The sequence below is a fragment of the Brienomyrus brachyistius genome, chromosome 9 (genome assembly GCF_023856365.1).
Source record: "Brienomyrus brachyistius isolate T26 chromosome 9, BBRACH_0.4, whole genome shotgun sequence".
Taxonomy (NCBI): Eukaryota; Metazoa; Chordata; class Actinopteri; order Osteoglossiformes; family Mormyridae; genus Brienomyrus; species Brienomyrus brachyistius.
In genome coordinates this window covers 16767287-16787237 of record NC_064541.1, presented here as the reverse complement: position 1 = coordinate 16787237, position 19951 = coordinate 16767287, and the positions used below count along the sequence as shown (strand labels likewise).

The 19951-nt window shown below is 38.9% G+C and overlaps 3 protein-coding genes across 13 annotated transcripts; 2 read left to right on the top strand and 1 right to left on the bottom strand.

Annotated features, from left to right (window-relative positions):
- Positions 1 to 685: 685 nt before the first annotated feature.
- Positions 686 to 8562, bottom strand: hormad1 (HORMA domain containing 1). Of its 10 annotated transcripts, none has more exons than XM_049025333.1 (15): positions 8424 to 8562; positions 7349 to 7412; positions 6507 to 6651; positions 6227 to 6290; positions 5382 to 5418; positions 4808 to 4828; positions 4706 to 4732; positions 4387 to 4454; positions 3997 to 4148; positions 3339 to 3493; positions 3013 to 3108; positions 2715 to 2766; positions 2566 to 2639; positions 2370 to 2453; positions 686 to 1330 (listed from the first exon to the last, which is right to left on the bottom strand). In XM_049025333.1, exons 2-15 carry the CDS (start codon positions 7379 to 7381, stop codon positions 1259 to 1261), a joined length of 1080 nt encoding a protein of 359 aa, XP_048881290.1. In that variant the 5' UTR covers positions 7382 to 7412; positions 8424 to 8562; the 3' UTR covers positions 686 to 1258. The 10 variants fall into 10 exon arrangements, with proteins under 10 accessions (XP_048881290.1, XP_048881289.1, XP_048881292.1 ...); XM_049025332.1 differs by lacking the exon at positions 8424 to 8562 and adding an exon at positions 7989 to 8138; XM_049025335.1 differs by lacking the exon at positions 8424 to 8562 and adding an exon at positions 7897 to 7916.
- Positions 8546 to 13409, top strand: ensab (endosulfine alpha b). Of its 2 annotated transcripts, none has more exons than XM_049025337.1 (3): positions 8546 to 8686; positions 10254 to 10376; positions 11451 to 13409. In XM_049025337.1, exons 1-3 carry the CDS (start codon positions 8630 to 8632, stop codon positions 11619 to 11621), a joined length of 351 nt encoding a protein of 116 aa, XP_048881294.1. In that variant the 5' UTR covers positions 8546 to 8629; the 3' UTR covers positions 11622 to 13409. The 2 variants fall into 2 exon arrangements, with proteins under 2 accessions (XP_048881294.1, XP_048881295.1); XM_049025338.1 differs by lacking the exon at positions 8546 to 8686 and adding an exon at positions 8708 to 9247.
- Positions 13410 to 16850: 3441 nt separating this feature from the next.
- Positions 16851 to 19733, top strand: mcl1b (MCL1 apoptosis regulator, BCL2 family member b). The gene is made up of 3 exons (XM_049024429.1): positions 16851 to 17668; positions 18881 to 19131; positions 19289 to 19733. Exons 1-3 carry the CDS (start codon positions 17173 to 17175, stop codon positions 19403 to 19405), a joined length of 864 nt encoding a protein of 287 aa, XP_048880386.1. The 5' UTR covers positions 16851 to 17172; the 3' UTR covers positions 19406 to 19733.
- The last annotated feature ends 218 nt before the right edge of the window (positions 19734 to 19951 follow it).

Below are 19951 nucleotides of genomic sequence, written 5' to 3'. Positions count from 1 at the left end.
TCATGCAAGTTCCTCATACAAACTGCATGTAGACTCATTAGAAACAGTCTGATCTAGAAACAGTCTGGCCAGGTCCTCATTCTCCAAGTAGGTGGTAGCCTACTGGATGTAAACTGAATCATCAGAATAACAACAACAAGTCTGTGGTCAGAATCCACAAACTGGGCACTTCTGTAGACCCTGTAGGACCCATCAACATCTGCCCATGAGGATGTGATCGATCTCCTTCGGAGCGTCACCAGGCTCAGGGCGCTGGGACCAGAATCCAGTGACCTGCAGACCCTGACATTTTGCAAAGTCAAGGAATATGGAGCCACTTTCACCATGGCCACCAGACCCACGGGGACCGACACAGTCCTCATATCAGCCCTGTCAGTGGCGGTGGTCGTGTTGCAGATACTCATGACACAAATGACAAATTAGAAGCTGAGTGTTGATTATAGCAATTTATAAATGCAGCACGATACCATTTTTATTTTGAAATTTGCTCTACGCTTTGAACTCATTTATGGTCTCATATTATATGTAATTATATTTATAATACTATATTCTGTTCATTATGTGAACTGTCATCCTAACTGCATGAACTATTACCGACAATGGATGGAGTGACAATGTATAATTAATGCTGTATAGCTCCCTCTGGAGGTTTCTGGATAAATAAATATCAAGTTGCATACATTGGTCAATTGGGTAACAATTTTTTTTTATTCTTATACCACTTTCACTGCAAGTGTTGTTATATTTTTATATATTATAAAACACTAAAACCATAACATAGAAGACAAATAATTAAATATGTCTCACTTTTAACAAGGAACTCAAGATCAACAGAAAACAAGAACAAGCACTTATACATTGTGTAAAGAAATATGTGACTCATATCAGGACTTTCCTGTTAACCAAAATTCTTTCTTAAATTCATCATCTCACCAGTCACATCAATTTATGTAACAAATTTTGTTAATGCTGGAACACCCAAACAAACTGTTGGTCACTGCTATCAAAAATAAGAGACAATTACTGGCAAAAATGCATTTATAACACAGAACAGAAGCTACCCTGTGCCACTGCCCAGGAATCTACACTACTGCACATAAGGCTGCTGGGGCAGTAATATGCATGAGCAAATTGCTCACGACTTTTGTGTCATTACATATTATGCTAACTGGTTCACTGTCCTCTCATCCTATGTAAAGTCTATCTAAGGTAAGTAAGGTAAGGTTCATAGTGTGAGACCCATTTTTCTAAGATGGACTCACTTTGGCTCACTGAATTTGCGCCTCTTTGGTATGACGGCTTCCTCTTGGCTGCAGGGGAAGACAAAATTCTGCAGATAGAAATGTGAGATTCATTGTTCAGAGGCCTTCATTTGTGTGGTCAATCAGCTGTGCAAAAAGGTAACCTACTATATGAACTACCAATATATTATGAATATCAAAATTAATTTTATTTTGTTTGCAACTTGCGCAGAATTATTTGATTTCTTGGTTTAATACTGATATTACTCAGAATCATGATTAAATTTAAATTGTTTCCTTCATGGAAGATATTTTTTGGCTGGCGATACACAACTCATTTTTCTCTTTCTATGAAAGAAAATAAATAAACAAACCAAAGGATTCCATACACAATACTTTCAAGAACTATCTGATGCAATATTCATTGAGTTGTGGGCACTATTTAACATAAAACACCTTATCATAATCCTGAAATAAGACATTCATTATTCTAACAGAGTAACAAAAAGTCAGAAACACATGGGCAAGCAAAACACAAATATTCTGGCATATTAATATCGGTATTGCTAATACTAAAACAAAGAAATATGGTGGTATGACTAAAACTGGAGCAGAAAAACTGATTAAATGTTTTGCTGCAGAAATGAATGGCATGATAAGTAATAAACTGGGACAATATCACAATAATAATAATAATGTCCAAACAGGAAGGTTCTAGAAGTTTGCAATATCCTACAAAAAAACTTGCAAACATGTCCTTTATTCAAAGGTCGATGTTCATTCCAAACCCACAAAACTAAAAATAATTAACAAGCAAGTTTATTTTTAAATGGTTTGGATTTGCTTGACTTTTAATAGGATATCTGGCTATCCATTTGCCAAGACTACGATTCTAGTAAATTTAATCTCAGCGAATAGGTCAGAAGGTCAATAAAGAAAAACTATAATGCTACTGGCTCCCAGCAGCATATGTGAACAATTATGCAGCTCAAGACATGTAAATTGTATTGGGTTGGTGTTTGGCATTGAGCTGTATTTTAGGAACGGCAACACCATACTGGCAAATTCAGAACAGCCACACAAGCTGGGGTGGGGGGGTTCAGTGAACTATTAATAAAAAAAACTTGCCGAAGGAGGACAAACGACTCGGCCACTCCTTGTTCTTCTGACTGCCGTTTCAACATCTGCCATCTTCCTTACTTGGCAATCCCTCTAAAACGTTGCACATTATATATGGACCAATGTGTGTTACTACACAAAAGTAAATGTATTATGGTACATATACATACAGGACCCCACAAACGAATCTCAGTCAAAATCTTACCTTAGAATGCTTTGAATAATCCAGTCTGTTATTAATGATTTTTTCATTTTCTTGGCAACTCAGATTTGCACCTTCTTAATTAAAGGAAACGATAAATAAATAAAATGAACCCAGTTACGTTTGTAATATGCATTGTTTCTTGGGTTTACCTGGCATGTCAATCTGATTTTTGTTCTTGTCCATTTCAAAGGGCGAGTGATTCTAACATTAGAGACAAAATATGTCAAGGTTTCAATAAAATGACAAAATATAATAACGCCAAAATTATCCAATAGGATTCTGTGTAGTTTTCGTTGACATATGACAACACTTCTTGAAATGTATTTGTACCCAATACCAAATTAAAGCTTCTCATACACTGATTCGGCTGTACCTCTGATTGAGAATAAAAGTGAGACATATTTTAATGATGCGTTACTATGCAAGCTAGGACAGGTTCTGCCTTACCTCAACCGCAGGCAGAATTTTGTTTATGAAAGCATGCGTCTCCTCTGCCATCTTACGGGTACATTTCTCCTCACATTCAAGCTCTTCATTATCTATCTGCAAACATAACAAATATCTAGTTGTTCATTATCAGTCGGGTTCCTAATAATTTGACCGTCTATTAATATTTCATTCCAGAGCTGGCATTCTGATTAATGTTATATTGCGCTACACTAGAAAGAAATCGAAATATATGGATATATATCTGAATGTGTCTCAATAATAATACACCTATATATGGGACTTTATTCTGTAAGATCAGGTTCCCTGGCTTTACATCTGAGTACCTTTTCCAGCCGTTCCTTCTCTGTAATAACATCCACCTTCAAGGTATGAAAGGGAGTAACTACATTTCCCATGGTGAGGTGAACAGGTTCCTTCTCAAACAACATGCTGCTGTCTGCATCCTTGAAGCCAGGAGGCTGATAGTCTTGAGGGGTTACTGAGAATCACAGTTTCAAATAGAAAAATCTTTGGGAACCTCAGGTTTCTTAACCCAGGACACTAAACACACAGTACATGCAAACAGATATTTGTTGAGTGGCTGCAGACAGGACAATGAGCTTCATTTCCAGCTAGCATTAGACCATTTTCAGTGTGGTGTGATTGTCGGTGCCAGAAGAGGTATTTCCAGTCTGTCCAGGAATTTTCACACAACAGAGTTTGCAGAGAATAGTATAATAAACATTTCTAGTCATTGTCATTATTGTAGGAGAAAGCACCTTGTTAATGGTAAAGGTCCTGAGGAGAATGGAGAGCTAAACGAAAGGGCACAAGTGCAGAAAGAACAGCACAGTACAACAGTGGTGTGCAGGGAGACGTAGCTCCCTGAGCATACAAGCTCCCTCAGGTTAAACCATAATGTCCCGTGCATGATTATCTATGGCATTTCCTGTGAGCAAATTAGCAAAGCGCCTCCACAGAGAAACAACATCAGAGACGTACCTTCATCATAGTAGGACAGCTTCATATTAAGGAAGACCTTGTCAGGCAGAGGTCCCAGATTCTGCATCAACGTATACAGCTTACGCACAAGCAGGATGCTGGCTTTCCGTGTGTCACCAAAGCCCATCGTCACCATTTTCCTGTTGGTGTGACTGGAAAAAAAAAAAACAACTTCATTTACAATTGATTTATCTCACGTCAACCCACCCATCCATCTTCCAAGCACTTATCCAGTATAGAATCATGTTGACCCAGCCGCCTACCCAAAGAAGCATAGATCGAAAGGCAGGCAAACACCCTGGATGACCTGCTAACCAAATGGCCGTGTTTCTTAAATGATTTGCGGCACTAAAATATTTCTCACTGTTTAAAGACTCCATTAGAGCTCACCTTTCAAAGTCCACTTCAGGCCCATTTTCGGTGTATTGAATTTTAAACTGGTAGCATTCTGTAACTTTCTGAACGAGAAATAGCACTTACAATTATACATCATATATCTCCGCTAGAAGTGGAAAGTTCAGGTTCAGAATGGACAAATCCAGACTAAGATCTTGTTTCAACTAACCAGTTGAATAGTCTGTTAATGTGATTCTTAATACTTAACTGGTTGGAGGAAACAAAACCTTGGTCTGGGTTTCTACTTTCTGAACCTGAAGAAATAGAAGAGATAGAAGAACAGCTATTGAGGTAAAAGACGAATTTCACTAACCTGGGGATTTTCTGGATCAGTATAAATCTAGAGAAAACCATTTCTTAATAATTTATTTCACCTTTAAAAAGCAATATTGGCTTTTCAAAAATTGATACTTACAGAGAGGACTACCATTCGCAACTAAGAAAACAAAAGGAAAATTATTACCAGTTTCCACATTTTTAGGTTATTCAGTTTTTATAGCATAGACAAACCAGAAGGAGCAGTGCCAGTAGCAGATCCAGAAAGTAAAAATCCAGACCAAGATTTTGTTTCCACCAACCAGTTCAGTACCTGTGACTCTATTCTCAACTAATTAGTTGAAGCTAAATCTGTTCACTTCTGCTACAGGCCATCGGTATTCAGCCTTATATAAAGGTATGCCTCCTGCATTATAGCCTACTACTCTGAGTCTGAGAACTCTAAGTGTTACAAACCATAATCAAACATGGATTTTGCCAAGACAAACAGAAAACCACATTTATAAAAACATATAAATTCTGAAACAGTGACAGGCAATACCAAAATAAACAAATCTAAAATGAGGGAACACGGAAAAGACAACAACCTTACACTACATAAGTACTCTCTTTTCAGCATTTTAAAAATAATTATGTTGTTTTTTACAACGAAAATAGCAGAAATTGTCCAAACCCGAAAAAAAAATATTGAAAGAAATTAAAATGTTACTTACATATTTTTTCTGAAGAGCATCAAAGCACCCATACAACCTGTAAATCAGGGTACACAAATCATAAATGAAAAAGAAACAAACACTAATAACTGAAAAACACTGTTCTAACAAGGTGTTGTTCAACAACTTCTTTTTCTCCTGAACATTCCAAAAATAAACTTCCCACTCTATAAATCATAAGCCTCTAAGGTCTAATGTTATATTTGCAAACTGACATAGATTTGCGATATCTCTGAAATGGAAAACTAGATTTTACCTAAAACTACCTTCAAGTATATAGATTATCATTTAAACTAATGTATAAAATTATGGGAATGGTTGTCACGTGAACCTTTATGTTATTGTCAGGGAACTGTTTATATAAAAAATACATAATATATTCCAACATTTAGCTAAAAAGGGGGGCGGCATGGTGGTGCAGTGGTTAGCACTGTTGCCTCACACCTCTGGGACCTGGGGTCTGGGTGCGCCATGTCATGGACTGGACATAATAAGTGAGATATGATATTTACCTTAAATACCCTTTGCGTTAATGTGACTGTATTCTCCTAATTCACTAAGGCAGTGTTTTGTCAACACACATCTTTGTGACCCACTGCGTAAACAGATATCCTGTACCAAGTCTATTTAAATGCACTTTCTTCTAATTTGGAGGCTTACTGAAAATTAGGCTAAACCCCTAATATGTCTGTGCTAATTCAGCTATAAAATCTCAAGGGCTGTACTATCCTTTTATATACACTGTATATGACCTCATACCAGGTTTGTGTTTCTTCTTACACATAATCTAATCCTCTGAGGTATTTCTGGATAATATAGTCCTTCTCACCACTGATGCCTCTTACCACTGGACAATCTGACTAGCTCCTGGGCAGCTCTTCTCCTCTCTCAGTATCATCACTTTTTGCTCTGCACATAAAGAACAACCGGCAGCATAAATATATAGTTCCCCCTATCTGATCGATAGGAATTCTTATAATCTATTGTCCTCTTTTCCTTACTTGGTACAGTCACAATAATAAAATTAACATAAAGTGGGGAAGCCAAGAAAACAAATGATAACTCAGACCTTGTGATTATAAAAGGAATCTATATATGAAAATGTGTTATTCTGTTTTGATTTACCTTCTACATATTTGCTTCCGTATGCTTTTTCTGGAAACAGGCCCCTAAGGTAAGTGATACAGGAAACTGCTATTGCCAGCAATTTCTTCACAACCACCAAGGACTGCTGCTGCGTTGTAACTACATTTGGCAGAATCTGTGTAATCTGCACAGACAAAAAGTAACATTCATAAATACAGGCGAGACCATACCACAATTAATGCTCAGTAGTCAGTTCCCGACCAACATAAGCAATCCGTCCGATTACACGAACCCCATAGGCAAGTCAAATTTCACGTAAGTCGGATTTACCTCCCCCATCTCCTTGAAGACAGCTCGCAGCACAAAACGTGTAAACGTAGTAATACGTACTAAAGAACACATACTAAATAAATGAGACAATAAGACGATAGACTACTTAAAGGCGTATACCACCGTTTCAGGTTAGCGCTTCTGTAAAGGCTATGTATCGCAGGTATTTTTCGCGTAGACCCGTTTTTACTTAACTCAGTTTTACGTATGTCGAGGGCCGCCTGTATTATACATTGCAGTCCTGTACTGCAATTTTTCTCCCAACCCGGTTCTCGGGGACCCCCAGACAATCGGTGTTTTGGCTCCCTTCCAGACAGTCCACATTTTTATCCTTACGCTGCGAGGGAGCAAAAATAAAGACTGTCTGGGGGTCCCCGAGGGCCGGGTGGGAAACACTAGGTACCGGATAAGTGATAGACGGTGTATCGTATCGTTAGATTAAATCACTGTCAGTGTGACTTGAAAATACATCCGTTCAGAATCTGCACATACTTATGTCCCAGTTTCATGTACCATAGAAAGATTTAACCGTATTCCGAGCAGGTCTGTACCTGATCATACTTGACGTGCTGCGCACAAGCCATGGCGGCTCAGGGCGGAATCTCCATCAGCTGGCTGCAGAAACGCGGGGAAACCGCATTTGGCAAAGTCAAATACCTCAGAAACCACCGTGATTAGTTAACCCCCCGCCAAAAAATAAATAAATAAATAATACGCTTGCTAAGTACACACAATTAGCCACCTACACATGTTTTCAACTGGCCACCTACATGTATTCAATATCTGAAAAGACGTACTTCTGTCACTATCTTATTATCAAAAAAATACTAGGCTCCGGTTGCCATCGATTTCAATAAAAAACAGCTAAACTGTTTTGAGTGATGTGTTGAAATTTATTTAACATTTATAACAATACTATTACCCTTATCAAAACCAACCTAGCTAAATTATTGCTTGGACAAATGTGCCAGCTGGTTTTATCTACGTCCCATGATCTTTAGGCGCCGTTAGCTTTTGCTTCAACTTTCGCGCCACATTTTTCTCTCAGCTGTCGTTCTACTCATTAATGGAAAAAAGTAGTTAATTCTGTAGTACCAACATTTTGTATATAAGGTGTCCAGTGGACACATAACCATCTATAATTTTTTATTTTGCGATTCAATATGCTTAATAAGTAAGAAAAGCACTTACTTTAAGCAATGAATAATGTTTCTCAGCAAGAACAACTTATTCAGACGGTACTTTCTGGAGGAGTTGGCAAATATTTCTCTTTGCAGTTAATGTTTGTCTTATTATAAATAAAAAATAGTCCAATTAATCAAAAATAAAATATATATTAATGGAGCGCGTGAAAATTTAAAAATTTTAAAAACGTAAAATCTAACATGAATGTTGGTTTAAAAAAACCCATTCCATTTACATTGCTGAATACCACAGAATTGGTAACATAAAAAATAAACAGCAAATGTCAATGACTGAATCTGACTGATTTTTCGACAGTACAAAGCAATATAAATGTGCACTAGCATATAGCATGTCATTACTAGATACGTACATATCAATCATGGTATATTAATGGTTTTAATAAATAGTAAAAAAAAATGGCTTTTTAAAACTTTTACATACATAGGGTTCCCTTTAGTCTATTGGTTACTGTATGTGTCTCTCAGTGATGGCGATCCCGCACGATGATGTCACTGTCATCTTGCGCCATTTTAGGTAGAATAAAGAAATAGACGGCGGACGTGTTTTAGCTCACGACAAGGGCATTACACTTAAGATACCATCTTTGTAGGAGTAGAATTAGGGGTATAGGTTTATCCAGTTAGAATATGTCTTCAGAAAACCAGGAGTCTGAGGCTCAGCTGGAGTCTGAAGAGGAAAAACAGGTGGGTCGTTTTATGTGTGTACGCTTCTGCTTGTATACACCGTAGGTAGGTAAATAACGTCTGCTGTCGCAGCGGGCTGTTTATGGGGAGGCTGCAAATTTTCTGTGGTGAAACCTTTAAGAAATCAGTAGAAAAACAGTATAGCGAAATGGTTACGTATGTTATACGGCGGCGCTTGTGTGCTTTTGGAGTCTGGCTCACTAACGGAATCACAAGTCTCGCGCGGGGCTTTCCCGGTGCTATTGGTTTGAGCACCTGGTTGGCACGCCAGCGCCTGGACGCCATTGGTCCGAGCTGGCGTGGAGACGACGGAGCGAGTTCCGGTTTCGCCTGGACACCATTGGTCCGAGCTGGCGTGGAGGCGACGGAGCGAGTTCCGGTTTCGCCGGGACGCCGATAGCCAGTGACGCGGTCTTTGGAGAAAACAGTTTAAATCAAACGTGTGACTGAACAGCAAGTACAGAGATTCGGGGGAAAAAATAAGTGTTGGGTGAGCTGACACTAATAGGGAACTTTGGGCATCGACGAAGCTATTGTATAGCTGGAATGATTATTGATATGGCAAGTGGAATTTATACTATGTAAACGTATTACCACACTGAAAAACATAGATCATACAAAAAACTTCTTACTACTGCCGTCTTTTGCACGGTCCCAGCCAGTGGCTGAGACTACCAAGTTTTACTTATTTATAAAAATGCTCACTTACTTTGGTTTGGAAGACCTGCCAGTTGGGATAGATTTTAAGTGTTACGAGCTTCTTTCGTTATTTAGGATTATTGGCGTATTATCAGGGATAGGTTTTTAATTTAGTTTGTTATTAGTCTTTGCTGAATACCTTACTACAACGGAAAATTTAATAAACTGTGTTATATTAGTGCAAACAACTCTTACAATTCTTCAGTTATGTATGGAAAACTATTTTAAAATAGTATGTTATTGTAGTTGCTAAAAATATGGATGATGGTTATTTACAATATGGATTGGATATGACCATTTAAGAAATACTTAGAACTTAATTTATAGCCTAAAAAATTTCTGGAAAGTGTGTCTGTTTTTGAGTGTGTTAAGTAAACGTAAGAACCCATAGTCTTTAAATTAAAAGATTAGTATGGCTTAGTTATTACCTGTTTTTCTGACAACGTATTTGAATATTAACAAGTGTAAACAAGACTAATGCCAAAATATGTCCTATATATTTTGTAGCTCTGAGCAAGTGAAATTATGTTTATTCGCTTGACCAGTGGCCTGTACTATGAAGTGGGGTTACTGGCTTATCGGGGTAACTTGTTGGATTTAAGGTATTCTGGGCGAAATGTAAGTGAACGAATATGATGTCCTTTTAAACTGTGGTACCTTAAATCCGACAAGTTACCCCGATAAGCCAGTAACCCCGCTTCGTAGTACAGGTCACTGTTTATAAATTACCATAGCTGAGGTAGACTGGAGGTGTTTTCAAGGGCAGTATGAATGGCAATCCGATAGATTGCAAACGCCCAGGTGCTTTAGTTATGTCATGTAAAGACACGATAGTGAGTTCTTATAGGATGTTTTTTTATCATGACAGGATTCCCAGGAAAAGAATTCCAACCCAGTAAAAGCAGAGGAGGCCAAGCTAAAAGCCAAATACCCCAACCTGGGGCAAAAGCCGGCAGGTTCTGACTTCTTGATGAAGAGACTACAAAAGGGTGTATGTTGAAGTTCTCTTATGTGTTTCCTTGTTATTGTCACTGTAACTATACATTTAATGCAGAAGCTGCACTCATTTTCAAAGTACAGTTCAACTGGATGTATTTACCTTTCACAGCAAGGTTGCTCCATTGTGCTCGTGAAGGGTGTGTGGCAGTGCGTTATTACTTCATTTATACAGAATGGTACGCGACACAAGGAAAATGGATGGGGGGGGGGGGGAGAGAGAGAGAGAGAGAGAGAGAGAGAGAGAGTGTCAGAAGACAACAGAGGAGAGGAACCAAAAACGTCTGAGAAGGGACAAAAAAAAAAAAAACACCTCATGTTTTGACTGGCTTCCCAGCCCCCCCAGGGAATGATAACATTATGGAACACAGAGAAAATGGACCTGATTATAAAAAACAGGGTATGAACTGTGATCATGGTCACAAAGTCCATCAGTGAGCCAGTTCTCCAAGCAGGTCTCTGCAAGTTGTCATATTGTAAGCTGCATCCGCAGCGTCACTCTTCCAAGGGACTGAACCAGCAATAGAATTCATGTATTTTTTTTATCATTATAAAATTCCTGTAAAAAATTTCCCGTATGCAAAATGCTGTTACTGTGACCTGAAATACACTTAAAATCTCTTTTAGGGTTGGGACTGAAGTAACCCTGACGTGTTCCTTATTTATTATTAAACTACTTCTGTTAAATGGCATACAAAGAAACTGAATTACATGAGATGTGATCAGTGATTTTAACTATAAGATATATAGGAGAGTTAGGAGAAGAAATGACCACAAAGTCATTCAGAAACCAGAGATCAGTGTTTCAGAGGTATGCTCAGCCTAGTGTTTTTTTTGTGATGGACAAACTAGAGGTCTTATACAGTAGTTTCAATATTACCCTTATTACATTTTGCAAGATTAAGGTGACATATTTCAGTTCTTTTCATAGCTTGCAATTAAATTAAACGAACACTGTGGCAATCAGCAAGTGGAGGAACTTTTTTGTGTTAGACTGTAGTCAGAGGATTTCCCCAGATGCAGTGTATTTGATGGCAGATGTTAATGTTGTTCTCGGTTTCCTTTGCAGCAAAAGTACTTCGACTCGGGTGACTACAACATGGCCAAGGCGAAGATGAAGAACAAGCAGCTGCCCGCCACTGGGCCAGACAAGAACTTGGTGACGGGGGATCACATTCCCACACCGCAAGACCTGCCCCAGAGGAAATCGTCATTGGTGACCAGCAAGCTGGCGGGTTAGCGCATCAGGCTTCTCTTCTGTCAGGCTGCGCTTGCTGCGATCATCTGCAAAAGTCAGTACGTTTGATTTTGGGGTGGGAGGAGGCTTTAGGAAACACTTTCCCCATGCATACAGTGTAGTCTAACATCCTTTGCTTTGCAACGTCACTTCCATCTGTTTGGCAAGGCTTGAAACATCAAAAGAAATGGAGTCCCAATAAATAGGCCTTGTTTTTTTTTCCCCTACACATCTGTATTCGGAATGATCAAAATGGGTTACCGAAGTCCTGTTGTAAGGGCACTGATGCTTTTAAAATAGCACTCGTACGTAGACACATAAACATTACTGTAAGCCCAGATAATCTCGAGTGGAACAGCTGCAGTCAGCCGAAATACAAAGTCATGTTGCTTTGCGAATCAAGTTCACTGCTGCAAAAATGGCAAGTTATTGATGAGATGTATATTGCCTATGATATATTTCACAGACTTTATTAGTGGAGACGCTTTTTCAAGCTTCTGCATCTTGTCGAATACAATCCAATACATGCTGCCCTGTATGTATATTTGATTTCCTCCTATGCGAGAGAAATCTGTAACTACTCGAACTTGGATCGGGACTTGAATCCTTCTTAGCACACGTGTAATATTTGATTGCTCAGCTGTTTTAGTTATTTCCTTCAAAACTGATGTGGCAAGCTGCAGCAACATATCCTAGATTATTTCTGAATGCAGCTGTGGAAATCTCATTAAATGGAAACTAATTCTAGGGTATGGTGGGGTAATTGGCTACCTAAATTTTGTGACCAAGTGTGGCTGAAGCAAAGGGTGTATAACCAAAGATGGCGTTTCAGATTTTATTTAGTTTCATTTCAGTAAAAATTTCAAAAACAGCAGCTGCAACATTAATAATTGATGGGAGACCTAATTGTATCAGAATAAGTGCCCTATATGTTGCTATGTATTTGCTGAGTCATGCACAGAAGTGGGGCAGTTAAGTCAGTATAATGTTCTTCTATATCTAGGAACGTTCTGTTTTTTTTAATGCAAGGTACACACAAAAGGCTTCAGATTAAAGATGTATGGAATAATTGAAACGCCTCAGATAATTACACTATATCATCATCATGGGTTGTGTCCCTTTTGTGTTGGTGCCAGATTAGAGCGAGTTTTAACGTTTGTTACATTTTGTACAACCATTTATTTTGAAGACTGAATGAAAGATGGGATTGTTGAAAATTGTTTCGTTTAGGAAAGGTGAGGAGGCTCAGCGGCTGTCCGGGTGGGGCCGTGCACACAGGTCTGAGCGTTCGGGAGTTCGATGTCAGTTCAGTGTCCCATTTGCAGATTCTTCTTGCGTGTCTGCGGGATTCTTCTGAGAACTCAGATCTCCTCTCACTATCTAAAGACATGCTGTTTAGATGAACCGATAACTCTAAATTGCTCATCCTGCCCAATTGCGTCACAGAATGTGTGTGTGCCCTGTGATGGGCTAGTTCCCTGGCCAGGGTATACACTGCCTTCACCCCATTCATTAAGGCACTTCTCTAGTTGTAAAAGCAGTTACTGAAAATGGATTCTGTGACAAAAGGGCGTATGACGTATTTGCATTGGAAGCCAAGGATGCTAGAGATCTTGCATACAAGCACTTTTATGATGAATGTATTTTGCACTTCTAGTTGTTTCAGGTAAAATCAGGTTCAGTTATCGAAAGGCAAAGCATTTCTGAGTTTGGGTATGTCTGTCCACAGAGGGAACACAGAGATGTCAATGTTAGGAGCATTTCGCATTTTTAAGGAACATGTTCTCTTTTAACACCTAATACAAATCTGAATCAGATGAAGGGGTTGATTCTGTTATATTTCACTTTAATGTCCAAGTTAAGAGAAAAATTGCAGCTTTAGTCAATACACAATATAGGTTTACTCATTGGGGAGGTTTTTTTAGGGGGTCCAAGGGCTTGAAAATCACAATCAGGCCCTTTTATTTACCATTATTTAGTTCAGAATATAATCCCACAATGCCTTTCAAAACTGAGCCAAAACCTAAGCCTGAGCTGAACAATTCTTTTATAATTTTTTTTTTTATTTAAAAAAAGCCTTTACACTACATTTATTATTTGTTTATATCCGTAGACTTATCTGCAGGGTGGGCTTTTTAACAATCTTATTTACATATTCCTGGGAGACTTAAGAGGGCAAAGCATTTGCATGCATTTTGCATTATCATTAAGTTTCAAAAGGATATAATTCTCTGTGAGTTCAGTTTTTGTGAAAATTGCATTGAAATGCACTTTCAGAAATGGACAAGTTTATCTAGATTAGAGGCTATAAAGTTTTTTCGGATGGGACTAGAAATGAGGTGAACTAGCTGTAGAATAGCCTATAATATCTGGATCATTTTACCAATTCATCAAGTCATGTTAATGATTTTGTTGGTGATGATTATAAAGGCTTTGCTTATTTTGAATATTTGTCATCTCGATTTATTTGGTGCTGCAGGACCAACAATAGGAGTTAAGTGATTTAAGTGTTGGTGGTGAAAAATTCTCATAAATTGACAAAATTAAAAACAATTATAATGAGAAAATGTGTGTATGCACGCGTGTGCACGCTTATGCAAGTTTGTTAGTACATATTTTTAGTTCTCAGGGTGAGAAAACAATCTTTATTTTGTACAGTATGTCGGGATGTTAGTATCATGCTGTAAATAGAAATCCCAGTTTGATTTTGTATTAGTTTGTGTCCATATGATGGCCATAAATCCTCTATAAACATTACACTCTTCTAACTGTATCTTATCTCTTAATATTTCTATTTCCTGCATTGCTTGCTTTTATACTTTGTTGCACTTGCTATAATAGCATGCCATGCTATAAGAAACTCACCTGTTCTCACGCATATTTATATATATATATATATATATATATATATATATATATATATATATATTATATATATGTGTGTGTGTGTGTGTGTATATATATATATATATATATATATATATATATATATATATATACACATATATACATACATGCACAGCATTGCAAATCACATCTGTGTACGTTACTCTCCTGCTGATTAACTTCTTTACATTTAAACACTCCTTCACAGAGCATCTGTTTTAATGCTAGATTTGTAATTTAGGCTTCAGTCCACCCAAGTGGTACCCATCCTTCTTGTTTATACAGGGTTTTTTTTAAAGACGTATGATATGGTGAAAAGCTTTAAAAACAGGCATTCTGGGTGAGTCTATTCATGTATAAGACCTTTAAAGCTAGCAGTTACAAATGATTGTTCTTAGTGTGGATTCACTGATATTCTTGTCATTTCTGTTTCATTATAAAGTGCAAGATTCCCCATACAGAATAAATTTAAAAAAAGGCACATATGAAGCAGTATCCCCAAAGGCAAATGAAATTATGACATCATTTAGTAGCAGTAAATATTTTTTTTTCCAGTTATTTATTCTGGAACAAAAATGTAACACAATTATCCTTTTCCAAAGTTTGTATTATCTGATATTTTTATAACCGATGGATGTAACGAAAATCCAAAAATATGGAAGCTATGTTAAATCTGGTGGGTGATGTCACCTTTTCTGCAAAAAGAATGACACTTCGTTTTTTTCTGAGGAATAAATAATGTAAAAGGTCAGTTGGCAATTGATCTTGACAAATTAGAAGCTCTCTGAATGTTATGAGGTAAAAACAAAGTGCTATGATCTCTGAGTACTAATGGCATGCGATTACTTTGATTAGTGGTTTGCATTTCCTGTCTGCAAGGAGGTTTTAGGATATTTTTTTTTTGTCAAGTGTTTGCACTAGAATTTACAAGACATCATAACAACAACATTTAACAACCATGTCTTCAATTGTCTTGCTCCCCCTCCATGACAAGATCCTATTTCTGAAGAAGCTATTTTGTTTTAATTTCATTTCTTGGCAACACTAATGTCACCCTTTGCACAGGGGAGCATTTTGCTAATATGTCTGTATCCCCCACAACTGGCGTAACAGTTTTGGTTTATGAATCAAACACTGAGATAAATTTGAAGATGAACAACCGCGTTTCAGTTAAATCTGTACAAATGTACAAAAGATTGTTTTAGTGGCGTGTGAAAAGTGCTGAAATTTTTGTCAGTATTTGAAATAAAATTTTACATAAATTGGACTTGTGCTCATCTGTAATTTATATTTTATTACTTTTATGATAAAATTTTGGTGGTGTTTTTTTTTTTTTTATTAAAAAAAAAGCAGCCATCAGCCATACAGCAGAAAATGGGATTCACTGGACCAGACCCACCTTCTTCCATTGCTCCAAGGTCCAGTATTGACACTTGAGAGCCCACTTTGACGGTGGACAGGGGTATAGCGATGTGGATTCCTTGTGACCTTATAAAAGGAATTTCTCCAGAAAGTCCTGTTTTCAGTCTGGATCAAAATAATTAACTTGTTCTTTAATAGAAAGTGCTATTTAACCTTGGACAGGAATTCTTCCTTCACAGGTCACAGGGTCGTCACTAGGGCTGTAAATGTACACTTATTTGTCTAGAAAGCGCGTTCTCAGTCATTTACATTAAAATTAGACTCCCCCCCCCAGGCTTTGTCCAGCTTTTCATAAATTACTACTGACTTTCCTGGCCAGGCACAAACATTTGAAGGCCTGTTTTGAGATACCGCTCTACCTTATCTGAATGTCTAGAACGTAGGAGAACATTCTATTGCCCGGAAGACAGATACACAAAGTATGAAGCGTGATATTCACTGATTAGATGATTTTTACCAGCCACAAGAGGGAAGCAGAACAACAAGAAAAAAGCAACATAAACCAGGAGAGAAGCCCACGATGACACGCGAACTCCGTACATGCAGTGTCCGGGCGGTGACTCGAACCTAAGGCCAAGAGGCAAGAGTGCTAACGGTGCCGCATTTATATAAAATAATAATTTCCCTTAAAACAATTAAGTTATGCTGTGTCAGAATTGTTATTTGTAGTTGGAAAGGTGACTTGTCGAGGTTACCACATTTTTTTTTTCCAAAATATGTGTGAGATCTTTTAATTTTTACTTGTTAAGTCTATTAGTTTAGGCTATTGCAACCTTAAACGGACCACAACCAATAAGGACCATACGATAAAGGGGGGGGGGGGGGGGGTCGGGGTGTGCAGTTCTTGACTGACGTGCGCGACGCTCCTTCTATAGTTCTCAAAAACACGTGGCGCTCATGTTACTAGTCACGTATATGTATGTACTTAAAGATCATATTTACTTAAGAACACTATTATAACAAATAATGATCGTTGTTCTGTACGAATAATATAGTATATCAAAGTTGACTCCGATTTTCTATCATTTAAGTAGGATTTTGTGTCTGGTGTGTAAACTGGAGACGCCGCCCCGCCCCCGGCAAACCCTACATATTAAACCGCGGAAGCTGAGCTCATGTTTGTGTTTGTGCTTATGATAGTCGACGGGATCTTATTGTTAACTGTCAGGGCGCTGATTCAAAGCTGGATTCCCTGAAGATTTTCAGTTTATCGCCTTCGCTGTCGGGTGGCGGAAATTTGGTGAAGATGAATCCATACAGCGTGGATGGCTACGCGCCGGGTATGGTCGCCCTGCGCAATGGCGTGCTGGGCAACAGCATTCTGCGGTGCCTCGATTCGACTACGAGACCCGCAAACGCGCCCCGAGTGGAGTCCTCCAGGCTTTGGTACGACGAGCTGGACAACTGTACGGATGAGGCGGACGCGTGTCCCTGCTCGACAAGTCTAGCCAGAAGGGAGTCGCGAAAAGAGCCGTTTCAGGAACGCCGGCTGCCCGGGAGCCCGGAGGCGAGCGGCTCCCTGATTCCTTCTCCGGAGGGAGACTCACCAACTTGCGCACCCGCTTGTGGTTCCTCTAGCAACTCTGCGGAAACGCTGGACCAAGAGACTCACGATTTAATTGAGACTTTCTTCGCCGACTACGCGGGGCTGTGTACGACATTACCGAGGCAAAACGAGGCGCTCGCCACGATGAAGCGGGTGGTGGCCAATGTTGTCGAAAAACACCAGTTTATCTACAATGGTAAATAAATACTACTTTGCTACACTGACCTGAAGCTGTGGTCGCAGTTTCGTGTCTCGATGCACAGCCAAATAGCATGTGGTGAATTCGGTTCATTTTTCGTGTGAGCTTTACCATCAGAATAGGGATTAACTGACATTCATTTGATATTGGCAGTTCGCCCCTGTGCAAAAACATGACAATTTCAGCATGTAAACCGTAGCGTTGGATCATGGCCGACAAGTCTTCGGGTTTGAAAGATTATAAATATTTACTTTTGGACAGTACTTGTACTGTGCCCTGTGACTAAGCCTTGTAGATGACAGAGTTTTTGGTATCGCACAGAAGTGCAAGTAGTTAAATGACTGCACGGTATTGCTATTAAATTAGTTGTCACTTCCTATGTTTATTTTGGAGAGTGGGTTCTACTGTGTCTGTGTGAGCATATGAACCTGCATATATACATTTACTTCTTAAAAAAAAAAACCGCAAAGCTTTTGGTTGTAATCTTTCTCAGAAACGAGGCACCGCCTTGACTTCCACGTAGTTTCATTGCTTTATCAGCAAAAGCCAAGCAAAGGATATGGGGGGGGGGGGGGGGAGACCGACCTCAGCCTTGGCATAATCTGCTGTTAAAGCTGCAGACACGTTCATAGTTCATTCTGCCAGTTTTGTATGCGATATATGAAGATCTGTTCCCCATTTGTATAACCATTTGCTTGTTGCTCAGATCACTTGAGTTGCATTGAATTGTAAATGTCCGCTGTTTTACATAAGTGAATTATATTGTCCTATAAAATGCACTGGAGGCCGATAGCCTGTTTATACTCTTTCCTTGGTAGATCACTGTCCTCATAGAAAACAGAAAAGCGGAGCAAAGTTTGTGGATGTGGCTGTTTTCATCTTTATGCTATTTTAAATGTAGATAGGCTGTCCATACTATGATTCAGTGGCTTTTACCTTTTAAATTCTTACTCTGTAGTAAGTTGTTAAATGTTTCCCCTGCACTGGAGGGGGTCTGTTTCATTGGATGGCTGCCAATGAATTGCATAAACTTTTAGGCTGTTAATAGGACACGTCTGCATTGGTCGCTAGTGATTTAATCTGCTTTCCCAGCTTCAGTTACAGAAGTGAGAATTCTCTTGTAACTAGACTAGTTCTCTTCCGCAGGACAATGTTGTTGCGGTATCTCCTCCTTTGCCAGTTTCTCAGTTGACCTTTTTCCCCTCACAGGTATGATCGGAAAACTAGGTTTGGATCAGAAGAGCGATGACATGATCATAATCAGAACTGTGGCTCAGCAATTATTCAGTGACGGAACCACAAACTGGGGGCGTATTGTCAGCCTTGTGGCCTTTGGGGCAGAGGTGTGTAGCTACCTGAAGAAGACCGGGCGGGGGCACTGCATCAAGGCTGTGGGGTATCAGATCTCCTCCTACCTGCTGTCAGAGCACCGACTGTGGCTATACAACAACAAGGCCTGGGTATGTACACCATGCAAACATCTACTCCTACGTTTTTGTAAAGCTGAAGGTGTAGGACCTCGACTCTTCACCCCCCCAAATCATTTCCTAAAAACGTACGTCGTAGGTCGCCAGTTTCAGCAATGTTTTAATTTTTTTTTCTCTGCCCCCCCTTCAGGATGGATTTGTGGAGTTCTTTCATGTAGAAGACACTGAATCCTTGGTGAGGAGTATGCTCTTTGCATTTGCAAGTGTGGCCGGGATAGGCGCAGGACTGGCATTACTGATCAGATGATCATCCTGCCCACAAATAATGTGCAAGACTGTTTGCAGCATTCACTTCTCACTACAGATTGTAAATGATTTTCTTGGTTCCATTTCCACCATCCCACTTGAATGTCTCTACAGAGGATTCTTGTACGTGTTGCTGAGTGTAGCTCCTCTGAATCGCGCGACCATAAAGCCTCGTGCATGTAAACCTTGGATGGACAACAGATATTCTGCCTGATACAGCTCAGCATTTTTTTTTTATTTAATATTATCATAATTTTATTTTTATATTAAAGACTTACTTTAACATTGCTACACTTGTATTAAATTATTAAATACTGAGTCGCGCACAATGCCTGATCCGTTCTTTACTTTCAAGCTCCATGAAATCCACTGGCACCCTTCAATTTGTTTTCAGAAACGTAAGCCCCGTTGTCATCTAGTGCAAATGTTCTGTTTGAAATGACATGTCAGTTTCTTTCAGAATTTTTACAGGAATAGATCATCAGGAAGGGAAGTATTAAAATTTAGTTTATCCAATAGCTGTTTTTGTTCAGAATACCGTATTATA

Bases quoted from the DNA above. Each gene is read 5' to 3' on its own strand.
- hormad1 (XM_049025327.1), bottom strand. From the start codon at position 6,869: ATGTGTTCTTTAGTACGTATTACTACGTTTACACGTTTTGTGCTGCGA. The intron at 5,419-6,226 runs GTAAGAGGCATC...CCTGATTTACAG, and splicing joins GCTAGTCAGATTGTCCAGTG to GTTGTATGGGTGCTTTGATG. The intron at 4,455-4,705 runs GTTAGTGAAATT...TTTCTCGTTCAG, and splicing joins CTGATCCAGAAAATCCCCAG to AAAGTTACAGAATGCTACCA.
- ensab (XM_049025337.1), top strand. From the start codon at position 8,630: ATGTCTTCAGAAAACCAGGAGTCTGAGGCTCAGCTGGAGTCTGAAGAG. The intron at 8,687-10,253 runs GTGGGTCGTTTT...TTATCATGACAG, and splicing joins AGTCTGAAGAGGAAAAACAG to GATTCCCAGGAAAAGAATTC. The intron at 10,377-11,450 runs GTATGTTGAAGT...TTTCCTTTGCAG, and splicing joins TGAAGAGACTACAAAAGGGT to CAAAAGTACTTCGACTCGGG.
- mcl1b (XM_049024429.1), top strand. From the start codon at position 17,173: ATGAATCCATACAGCGTGGATGGCTACGCGCCGGGTATGGTCGCCCTG. The intron at 17,669-18,880 runs GTAAATAAATAC...TTCCCCTCACAG, and splicing joins ACACCAGTTTATCTACAATG to GTATGATCGGAAAACTAGGT. The intron at 19,132-19,288 runs GTATGTACACCA...CCCCCCCTTCAG, and splicing joins TATACAACAACAAGGCCTGG to GATGGATTTGTGGAGTTCTT.